We start from the raw sequence: 11656 nt of genomic DNA, 5'->3' as shown, positions 1-11656 counted from the left end.
AGCAAAAAAAATAAAATATTAAAAAACCAAAATTTGTTGATTATAATAGAGGACTAACGATTAATTACAGTCAAAAAGCATCATTTATTACAATTAATCACAATCAAGTCATTCAGAAGAGAATATTCTCTTTTTTTTTGTGACGAGGAAGCACTGTTCTTAGGCCAATGAAAACCTCGGCTGACCTAGCATGCAACCCACACCAATTTATATGGGCCAACATTTAAGGCTTTCACTGCTTGCCATGGGATTCGAACCAGGGACCTAGACTTTGCCCATCCGGCTCTTCACCACCCGGACAAACAGCGGTGGGTTATTCTCATTTTTTTGCAAAGCTCCAAAAGCTCATCACATGTAGAAAGAAAGCTTTGTCTGCCACTTATTACATACATATATATGATTAAAATAATTTGGTTCATGATGACAAAATTGTTTATTTATGTCACTAATTTTATTCATGATGATGAAATTGATTAATTATGTAAAAGTAATTTCACTAATTTCCAAAAGCTCATCACATGTAGAAAGAAAGCCTATTATTGAAAAAGAGCTCGACTCCGTTCGAGGCTCGTTAATGAAAAAGAGATTGTTGCATAAGACAGATTCCGGGATCGAAAACTTTGTTCTCAATATTTTCCTCCTGTAGAATGGCCTCTTCGAGTCTCCCATCTCTGCCATACAAGTCCACCATGCAGCCATAATGCTCAGGCCAAGGCTCAATTCCATATTTACTCTTCATCAAATCAAAATACTCAAGCCCTCTATCAACCAAGCCTGCAATGCTGCACCCACGGAGAATAGAAACAAATGTGATTTCATTGGGCTCTAACTCTTCTTTCTCCATGAGCTCAAAGACCTCAATGCACTGCTTGTCTGCTCCATTCAAGGCAAGACCACTCATTGCGCTACTCCAAGTGTACACATTCTTCTCTGGCATCGCCGTAACAAACTGCATAACAAACTCTTTGTCCTTGCCTCTCCCAAGGAGATCATTTCTAGACAAAGATGCAGCTTCACATGCTTTGAATAACTCATGATGCTGCTCTTGCTTTGTGATTTCCAGTAGATGAAGAATTTGATCTGTGAATCGATCTCCCTCGACAATTTTAGCAGTGAAATCGTCAACAACCAACTGCCCGAAGTTAGTAGCAACATTACGTCGAGCAGCTTGGGAGCATTGCACAGGATCAACGTTATCAGTCAAATCCAAATGGAGCATTTTCACACCTGTAGTAAAAGCTTTCCTAATACGACTACTAGCAGTTTTGTCACAAATTTCCACATCATATGTTTTCGTTTCAGCAATTCTGAGGGTAAGAAGACCGTGACATACCTCTAATAAGAAAGCTGCCTCCTTAGTCGGGATATTATTTGGCAATGCGATCACATAAGCATGCAGATTTTTGGCTAGCCGAGCCATGTCATGCCTTTGTTCTTCATCCGGAAAAGCATCAAAGTCTCCCATTAGTAGCAGCTTCCTAAGCACATCCTTTGCCTTGCTATTAATCTGCATTAAAACTCTCATAGCATCAGCCACGGAGACCGGATTTTGAGGCATGGTCTCCATGAAGACATTATTAGGTAGGCATTTTGCTGTGCTTTGCATTTGGATCTGCATCAGCCTGCTTGCTAAGACATGGATTCCACCTAAGGACATGCCTATTTTTGAAAGAAAAGGATGAGCTGCTGTCATCTTCTCTGCTACACGGGCCTCCTCATATGCTAATTTAATATTATTATATTTAAAAAAATATATTAAATGAATTTTATTATTATATATGTGTTATTAATAATGTGGAGTATAAGATGTTTTACTCAAATAAAACTCGATTAGAATAATGTTGTGCCGAACAAAAAGAGTCATCAAGATCATATATGCAGCTGACATTAAAATAAAGTTTTTGAGCATAATAGAAATAGAGTTGTGTCTTAAACACATGAACATCTATTGCGCCCATTATATTATATTGCATTCATGAACATATGTAATACACATAATTGAATATGCATTGTATATGTTGATTTCATTTTTGTATAAAGTCGACTTCTCTGAACTTATTCCTAGTATCTAGTTCTTCGTGGCCCAGCTTAGGAGCTATTATTTTGTGCGGATGCCTGACGGTTCTCCCGTCCGATTACGCGCTCGGTATCGAGTGCGGTATATTTTTTGGGTGGTGTGCGCATTTATATTGGTCTCCGGACGAATCCGACCGTTGCACATAATAAGCATAGACATGTAAACTAGTAAAATTCCTCTTTGATGGAAGCCTAATGACCTATGTTGCACGGATACGCTTATTTATGAGGCATGTTGTATCGGACATGTGTCGGATACGGATACGCCTCCGATACTACACGGATACGTGTCGGATACGACTTTGCCGTGTCCAATTAAAATAATATTTAAATTTGATCGGACACATGTATCGCTTGATACTCAGTACTGCTCGGTGCTGCTCGGTATCCAGCGATACTAGAACTCAGTACCGCTCGGTACTCGGTACCGCTCGATACTTGTCGGTACTGCTCGGTACTCAGTACCGCTCGGTACTGCTCGATACTACTTGGTACCGAGTGATACTAGAACTCAGTACTGCTCGGTACCGGAACTCGGTACCACTCGGTACCAAAACTTGGTACCTCTCGGTACTGCTCGGTACAGAGGGGTACCGAATGGTACCAATTAGTGCCGAGAAGGTAGAGAAAACTTCAAAGCAACTCTAACAATAAAAATTTGTTCCGGGGACGCTGCCCCCGGAAACCTCCACCAGGGGGCAGCGCCCCCTTAGACCCCCGGCATAGGCACAACATATCTATATTTTTTTATTAAAAATTTTCATGTTTCAAATTCATGTGGATTAATTGTGTCAATCCTTTGTACTTGTAATTAAAAACTTCATATGCTGGACAATTTATGTTTTAGCTTTTGTTGTTGTACTAGACATTTAAATATTTAATGCTTACTTTTATTTTGATATTATATGATACAATACTACAAATGATGTTGATTTCAATTTTTTTTGTCATTTCAAATATTATGCTTTGATTAATTTGTTATTTCTTATGTATGATTTATATATTACAATGTCGTATCCGCGTCGTATCCGTATCATATATGTTTTAGAATTGCTATGTTCCATATCCGTATCGTGTCGTATCCGTGTCGCCGTATCCGTAAGGGTGCAACATAGCTAATGACTTAGCATTAACTCAGACAAAAAGGAATACAAACCTGCTGCGCATAGTAGTGGGCACATCAGATGTGTACAGATTTACAAGACGTCTTGCTTATGACTCCGCCATGTTTTGCTGTTATAATAGCACAGAAGAAGTTGTGGAGTGAGTCGATGAGAGAATGGGGACGAAGAAGCTATATATAAGCTATGCTTAAAACAAGAATGTTCTCTTTTAGTTAGTGCGTAGTATCCATGGCGGCCGCTACGCGTCCAACAGAGGAGATTGAGGAAGTTTGTGGCGGTAGGTAGGAGGCCCTTTAAATCCATGGCGTCGCGTATGTGTTTGACGATTTGCCCCAAAGAATAAATTGCTTGGCGGAATAGAAGTGGGCGCAAGGTAGCAGACATTTACCTCTTTATGATAGAGGAACTAAAGGAGGTGATGGGACACCTTTGTTTTTTTATCTTTTTGGTTTACTTCTGTTTTTTATTGAACAGGTTTGTTTTGAGCATATAATTTACTGTAGTTTATACATATTTTGAATAAAAAGGGATTCCAAACTATCCCTTAACAAACAATTTCTTTGCGACTATAACTTAAAGCACCTATTTCAATTAAACTAAACAACATAATCTTAATTATTTATCCTCTGTCCTTAACCTTCTAATCTCCCATTTGATGAATGAGTTTGCTCTCAATATCACACCCAACTAAAACTTTATGGAACAAAACTTATTTTTACATTTGCTTAAGATTTCTATTTATAAAGGCTAATAGGAGGAAAAGCTCTCCTAATCAACCTTAAAAGAGAAAAACCGATGCAGAGGAAGAACAGAAAAATTGCAAGTTGTTGAAGATTTGTGCACATTTAGGACATCTTCCTTACTATTTTTTAAAGCAATTTTTTAGTACAAAAATTTATAGCTCAAAATGTTTTTTACTAAAAAAATTGTTTAAAAAGCAGTAAGAAAGCTGTCTCAAACAAAACCTTCTATGGAGATGCAACAACCGAAATATCGGAGGAGGTCACAGATATGACTAGAACCGACTAAAAGCCATAGGAGAAACCAAAGCAGAATTGACATACAGTACTACATTAATCATACCAAACACTCATCATCTGCAAACAAGCATTTTAGCAGATCTCCTATAGCTTCAAGTAATTCACTTCTGATCATACTTAAATCAAAGCCAAGGCAAGAAAACTCGATCAAGTAATGTAAAAAATTTGGAAGATACTGAAGGTTTCAGTTTACTATATGATGAAGTAACATCAGACTAAAAATTACAAATAAAGGACAAATTTGTGTCAACTTCGAAACAATTTCTTCACATCTAAACTTTGACAAACTGAATACAATATGTCAATTATTATAGGAACAAGCATTAGTCGTTTGAGGAAGCACAATCATTACCTAAATGGATGCTATTTCAAGCAGAATATGTTTGACATCAGTAACTCCTTATGAAGGGCAAACCAATTGCATTAACAATTATAGTAGAAGGAACTCCAAACTTTAAATGGCTCCAAAAGGAGAGATTATAACTATAAAACTGCGCCCTTCGAGCCTGCTCACAGACTATCAAGTTTGCAGCAGATCCAAGTAGAGAGAGATTTCCGGCCACTGTGCTCACCCATGCAAGTATCAGCCAAGCACGAGCCTCTTCTGTTGCAGAGATTGATGCTGCTGATGCCGCGACTCTACTCCCTAATAGGAGAACTGTAAACAAAAAAATATGGCAGTACTTTATGGGAGAATTACTGAGTCACATGAAATTGAAATAGTTAAATTACTTACGATGGTAATGCTGATAAACAATAGGCCATAGGCCATTTTACAAAAAGAGAAGGTTATAATGTTAAATTAGTTTGAGGAGCAGGTCAACAAAAAAAATTTAAAAAGGAGTAAAACTGGACTGGCAAAATACGGTTCTTAGAAAAATCGTATTTTATGAAAACCGAACCATCAAAATACAGTTTCTATAGAAACCGAATTTTCAAAATACGGTTTCTATAAATGCCCGAATTTAAAATAAAATTCCATAATTATTATTATGAAACCGGATTAAAATAATCCAGTTTCTTAAGAAACCAATCCTTAGAAACCGGATTTTTAAGTCACGGTTTCTATTAAGAATAAATTTTAAATTTTATTTCCATGTTCTATTTCCTAAGGCTTAATTAAAAAGGAGCCTAATAACTGTTATATTTATATAAGTTTATATAACTGTTATTTATATTTATTTATTTAAAATAAATGCATGTATATTTTTATTTTGATTAAATTATCCGGTTTGAATATTTAATTTTTTAATATAAATTAGTTTAAATCGGAGTTTAGATGTTTTCCGATTTAATTTATATTGATGGCCCGGCCACCGATCACCATCAAACTTCCGCCCGGCCGCTAACCACCATCGGACTTCGATCCGACTGTCGTCGGACCACCGCCCGGCCACCGACCGCCGTCGGACTTTGGTGCAAGTGTCATCGGACCACTTCCCAGCAGCCGACCGCCTCTGGACCTCCGCCCGGTCGCCGACCGCCGCCGAACCTCTACCGGCCACTGACTGTCGTTGGACTTCCACAAGGACTTTTTCGAAGTACCTCCGACCTCTGTTGAACTTTCACCTGGCCATCGACTTCCACCCGGTCGCTTTCGGACCTCCATCGCCAGACAGCGATCTTTCTGGCCCCGGTCTTCTGCCGACTACGGTCTTTCCGACCTCCCTCATTGGACAATGGTCTTTCTAACTCCTGTTTCATACCAACTACGGTCCTTCTAATCTCCGTTACCTGCTACAATATTTCCAACCTCTATCATATCGACTATGGTCCTGCCGACCAAGCAAACATGTCTATGTTGATTATTGTAACTCCCACCATATAATGCGCTCTATATGATGTATATTTGTGACATCAAGCCAAGGCCTTCTCTCTAAGAAGGGTCTCATTTGTAATCGATTACAAATACTAGTGGATTCATTCAAACTGGGTCAGGCCTTGTGGTTTTTCTTTCTTCTGAGGGGTTTTCTCATAAAAACTCTAGTGTCTCTTATGAACGCTACACCCTCTATCTTATCTGGTTGTGTGTTGGATCTTCGTACAATGCTAAGACGTTAAACTATATATTTCTCTACTGCCGTGAATACTCCAGGACGCAACAATGCTAGTTCTGTTTCTCCTCAATAATATAAATTTTAACATCATCAACGTAAAAACCTTAGGAAAATTTCAGTTGAAAATCTATTGCATACTTTCAGTAGCTTGGGAAAGAAAAAAACAAAAGAAAAAGAGAATCAAACAATTTACCAGTAGGGACATTTGAGGCAACATTAGATAGAAGAAGGATGACCACACTCAGCAATGCAATCCCACCTGTACTGTCAATTCGTGAATACCTTTCAACAGCTTCCCAAAGGGTGCTTGGTATTCCTGTTTTATTAAAGCCATGTACAGCTATGAACATCCCACAAAAGAATACTAGTAATGTGTATGAAACCTAAAACAAATTCAACAGACAGAAAAATTCAGGCTATATTAGAAATATTCAAAAGCTACCACATCAATGTTGTTGACTACTGAACATGATAGATTCATAATTAGTATCAGAAGGGGGCCAAGGTTGAAAAAGTTCAATGCGGCCACTTAAGTTTCAAAAGCTGCCTCCAATGGAACCTAAGTTGATAGCAAAATAATCTTGAAAAAATAATAAAATTCTTCATTAGAAAGAACCTTCTCTAAGCAAGGTCGGGCGTCTTTGAAATCAAGAACAACAAGAGCAAGAGCAGCAGTAACAGCCGTACATGACATGTTAAACCCCAGAAAAAGAGCAACGAGCATTCCAATAGTCACAAGATAGACACATATCTTCCACAAAAATCTCTTCCAATTCTCATTAGGAGGATCCTTTGCAACTGAATTTGGCAATGAGTTTGCATTCACTAATGAACTCGGTGTTACAACATCAATGCCAAAACTAAAGTCCCTAGAATTTACAGAACTAGCATGAGGCGATTGGTGAGAATTGATCACCTCATTTTCTACAACCAAATCTCCGGCTTCGGCCTCCACTTCTTGATCCCTTTCAATAGATAAAAGCTTCCAAAAGTAGCATAAAAGTATTGCACCATTGACTAGCACACCCAACAACATAGAAGGCAGGATCCCAAACAAGAATTTCTCAAAAGAAATCTTACTTTGAACAGCTATAACAAGGTTTTGTGGGTTACCAATAGGAGTAGCAGCAGATCCAATATTTGAGCTGGAAGCAAGAGCTAGAAGAAAAGGTTGGGGAGGGAGATTGTTCTGCCTCGCAATTTTCAAAATGAATTCGGTGAGAAGAATACAACAAGTGTCATTAGTGAACAAAGCGCTAGAAATGGCTGAAACTAGACAGACTCTAAAGAGCAAATCCTTGCCTCCTCTACTCTTCCAGGTAAGCAATTTGCCAAGATACTTGAACATATCAGCCCTCTCGAGGTAGACGCTAACAACCATGGTTCCAAAGAGGAGGCCAAGAATATCAAGATCAATGGCTTCATTGGCTTCATAAGGAGAAATCACTCGGAAGACAACCATGAGCATGGCCCCAAGAAGAGCACCAGCTGTTCTTCCAATAGGCAGGAACGGTACAGCAGGGAAAACTGCTAAAACCCAGAAAAAGCCGAAAGCAATGCTGCCTAGAACAACCTTCATCATAGACGCCATCGCCATTCTTTTTTTATTTCAAATCAAATAAAGCAAAAAATGAACAAGCTTTATATCTCCTGCGGAGTTTGCTATCAAAATACCATCAAATCATTAGAAAGAAGGCAACCCTCCTTATATCCAAATGAGATATTGAGAGAACTTCAAAGCTTTTGAATAATCTCAACAACTTGGAAACAAATTGAGAAAACCGATTATCAAAATCCATAAAACGAATGAGAATGAGAATCGATAATCTCTAGCACCCTAAATCCCTTTAAATCCATAAAACCACGGCACATTGAAGGAAGAAACCCACTGTGAGGTGAATCCACCGCAGCAAAAACGCAAGCAATAGCGTTCCTAAACCAGATTCTCCTTGGAAGATTAACTAGACATTTAACATGAGAAATAAATAAAATTTAGAATCCAATATTTCAACTTTCGAAGAAAATTTGCAGAAAAGAGATCGTTGAGTCTGTTAGAGCGACTCCAGCCTAACTTTTCTCGTTTGCTCCACTGGCTATTCGCGCGATCCTCACACGCTATTTTTTTTTTTTACTTCGAAAATTAGGTAATTAATTTTAATTTTTTAAGGGTAGAATTTTATTATTAATAATTTAGAAATAATAATTTATATACACATTATTTTTTTGAATTTAAAATATTTTTACTTAATTATTTTATTTAAGATTGTTGCGTCCTAAAATATTCGCGGCGTTAGAGAAATATATAGATTAACTTCTTAACTTTGTACGAAGATCCAACATACATACTGATATAAGAAAGAGTGCAAGATTCATAAGAGACACCAAAATTCTTTAATTACAACACCTATTTATAACGAATTCTATTATTATGATTCGTTCCTCTCTTTAAATATGCAAAAAAAGCATATACTTTTTCAAGAGTGCCTTGAAAATGTGTCTTAAATATGAAAGAAAAATTGTTTTATTTACTAAAGATTTGCATCTTCCAGAAAAGGTGATGTCGTGTATTGGTCCTCTTTTTATGGTTGTAGCTAGTTTTATAGCTTTTGATGTTGCCTTAGTAGTCTATAAATAGAAAGATTGTAATAGGCTGTGATATGGTTTAGAGATTAAATATTTCTGTTTGGCTGCCTCCCTCTTCCCTTCTCTTCTCTCTGTCCTCCTACTCTCTCAACTTCAAGAAGAGGAAGTGTTCTTCCTCTCTGCAGCGAGTTGGATTCAACAATTAGGTATCAGAGCCTCGTTGATGCGATCTTGAGGTGGAGGAGGCGGAGACGAATTTTCTTGTCTAAAGAAAACGAGGAGAAGAGGGCGGCGTCGGGTTTGGCTCGGCGAAGGCCGGAGGGGCTTTCGGCGGCAAACTGGGCTGCGTTTGTTCGTCGGGCGTTGCTGCAGACGAGGTTAGAGAAGCCGGTGATGGCTTGGTGGCTTGTGTAAGGTGGAGTCGAGCTCGGTCGCTAGACTCGGAGCCGGATCCGGAGCGGACGCTGTCGCCGGATCTATGCGGAGCGTGCGAGTGTTGCACGCGGAAGAGGGCAGCTCGGTCGTAAGTTTCGAGCACTGCTGGCAAGCACGCAAATCTTCTTGTGGTTGGAAAGAAGCAACGGAAATCTTGTTGGCTTATTGAATCAAGAAGAGCTGGTTACGTACAGAGCGGACGAGTTCCGCGTGGTTGCAGGAGGCGAACCTCCAGGTGGCCGGAGAAAGAAAGGCCCAGGCAGAAGCCCGGCTGGGCTTGGTGACGTGACTTGTTCGCGTGAGGCGAACGTCCATGTGGGCGGAGGTTCACCGAACTCTGTGCAGAAGAGGCCGGAGGCACCGTACGTGTGCTTCTGGCAGGGTTTGCCGGATCCGGCGGCAGAGCTTCTGGCCGGAGGCGAGTGAAGCACGTGGGCGAGTCTTGGTCGGCGTGGGCTTCAGGAGGGTTGGCTAGTGTCAGCCGGAAATGAAGGGTTGGCTAGTGTCAGCCACCAAGAGTGATGATTCTTGATCCAAGAAAATTACAAGGGAGAGAAAGAACTTGTCTGGAGTTCTTGTCCGTTTATGCTTCTTGATCGGAAGGAACAACGTGCAAATTGGTTTTTGACCGGGAGGAATAGCGGGCCGGTGACGCAAGAAGTGAAGCCGGAGGAGGAGGCTGGCTGGGATCCTCCGGCTGGGAGGTCAGGAGCTAGCGGGAGGCTACAGCAGGCAGCTCGTGACCTTCTTGATCGTGAGCAAGGCACTGGCCGGAGATGCGCACGGACGGATTGGTCGTGGATTGCACGGGCTGGGAGCTCGTTTAGCGTCGGACGAAAGCCAGAACCGAGAGTTTTGAATCACCGGAATTAGAGCGGAAGTGCTCTAGATAAACAGACGCCGGACTTGGTTCGGCGGGGTTGCCGGAGGCGCGTGAGGCAGCACTTGTGTCTGCTGCAGACCGGAGAAAGGAAGCAGAAGATCGGAGGCCGGGAGCAGGAGTCTCGTGTGGCTCGAGACCGAACGCAAGCAGGAGATTGAGGTTTGCACGGTTGATGCTGGGGAAGGCTTTTAGATCTTGAAACCAAGAAAGTTCCGTGAGGTGGAGCTGCTGGCTGGAGGCGTCGAAGGCGGATTTGCAAGCCAAAACCGGGAGTTTTGAATCGCCAGAATTAGAGCGGAAGTGCTCTAGATAAACAGACGCCGGACTTGGTTCAGCGGGGTTGCCGGAGGCGCGTGAGGCAGCACTTGTGTCTGCTGCAGACCGGAGAAAGGAAGCAGAAGATCGGAGGCCGGGAGCAGGAGTCTCGTGTGGCTCGAGACCGAACGCAAGCAGGAGATTGAGGTTTTCACGGCTGAAGCCGGAGTAGGCTTTTAGATCTTGAAACCAAGAAAGTTCCGTGAGGTGGAGCTGCTGGCTGGAGGCGTCGAAGGCGGATTTGCTAGACTTTGGGAGCGGCTCGGAGGAGAACGAAGCTGAAGTACAGCTGGAGCGGAATCGAGCCCGAACGGGGTTCGCTTGGAGACTGACGGGATCGCGCGAATGTTGCACACGAAAGCGGGCTGCAGACCGCGGCGGCTGGCTCGTGCGATCCTTGCAGTAAGAGAGAATGGGATAGGGACATCCTGTTGTTCTTGCCGATTGGTGAAGTGCTTGGCTTGGTATTTTGTTCAAGTGACACGGTGGATGTGTTTTTTGAGGTGGTGTTTTCTACTTCATGTGGAGTGCAGCCATAGGCGAGAGAGCCTGACGGGAGCTCATTGCACGAGCTGAGCAAGCTAGCCAGAGCTTGTGATCGCGCTGGAGTCGCGATAGAGCGAAAGATCAGTTTGGATCTTTGAGGTGGAGCTTTGGACTTCAAGTAGAGTCCTGGATATAACGATGTGGAGTCGACATGTTCTTGAGCTGTGCCGGGAGTGCGGAGCGCCTAGAGGTGCGCATGGCACTAGCGGAAGACACGCAGAGCGTTGGCCAGACGCGGCAGTGCAAGGCGTGGGTTTGTGACGACCGAAGAAGATTTATTTGGGTGTGAGAACGAGAAAGAGTAAGATCTTTATTAACGGCTGGTTCTTGAGCTTCTTGTGGAAGAGAAGATTTGAGGAGTGAAATCTTGGGATTTCTATGTGAAGAAGGTGTACCCTTCTTGTTCTCCTCTGGTTTGGTCTTCGTCTCTGAAAGGCAATAGGATTGATTGCCGGTTGGAAGCTGCTTGTGCCGTAAGATCTAGATCCTTAGCTGAACGTTGAAGTGCAAGTGAGATGATACCTGTTGTGCTCTCGGTTTTTTGGGGTTACGTCCCCTGGTTTACCCGACTTATTGTTCTTGGTTGTTTTAAGAACA

At 41.6% G+C, this 11656-nt stretch overlaps 1 protein-coding gene across 2 annotated transcripts; it reads right to left on the bottom strand.

Annotated features, from left to right (window-relative positions):
• Positions 1-4629: 4629 nt before the first annotated feature.
• On the bottom strand, positions 4630-7894 carry LOC110097670 (silicon efflux transporter LSI2-like). 2 transcript variants are annotated; one of them, XM_028699542.1, is made up of 4 exons: positions 7159-7894; positions 6914-7122; positions 6491-6680; positions 4630-4898 (listed from the first exon to the last, which is right to left on the bottom strand). In XM_028699542.1, the coding sequence occupies exons 1-4, from the start codon at positions 7892-7894 to the stop codon at positions 4630-4632; spliced, it is 1404 nt and encodes a 467-aa protein (XP_028555375.1). The 2 variants fall into 2 exon arrangements, with proteins under 2 accessions (XP_028555375.1, XP_020679837.1); XM_020824178.1 differs by having other exon boundaries at positions 6914-7894.
• Positions 7895-11656: the final 3762 nt, after the last annotated feature.

This window comes from Dendrobium catenatum, unplaced genomic scaffold (genome assembly GCF_001605985.2).
Source record: "Dendrobium catenatum unplaced genomic scaffold, ASM160598v2 fragScaff_scaffold_1338, whole genome shotgun sequence".
NCBI lineage: Eukaryota > Viridiplantae > Streptophyta > Magnoliopsida > Asparagales > Orchidaceae > Dendrobium > Dendrobium catenatum.
Note: the sequence above shows the minus strand (reverse complement) of the source record. Positions and strands in the feature narration are given on the sequence as shown.

Bases quoted from the DNA above. Each gene is read 5' to 3' on its own strand.
- LOC110097670 (XM_020824178.1), bottom strand. From the start codon at position 7,894: ATGGCGATGGCGTCTATGATGAAGGTTGTTCTAGGCAGCATTGCTTTC. The intron at 6,681-6,913 runs GTTCTTTCTAAT...AATTTGTTTTAG, and splicing joins CCCGACCTTGCTTAGAGAAG to GTTTCATACACATTACTAGT. The intron at 4,899-6,490 runs GTAAATTGTTTG...TTTTGTTTACAG, and splicing joins TGCCTCAAATGTCCCTACTG to TTCTCCTATTAGGGAGTAGA.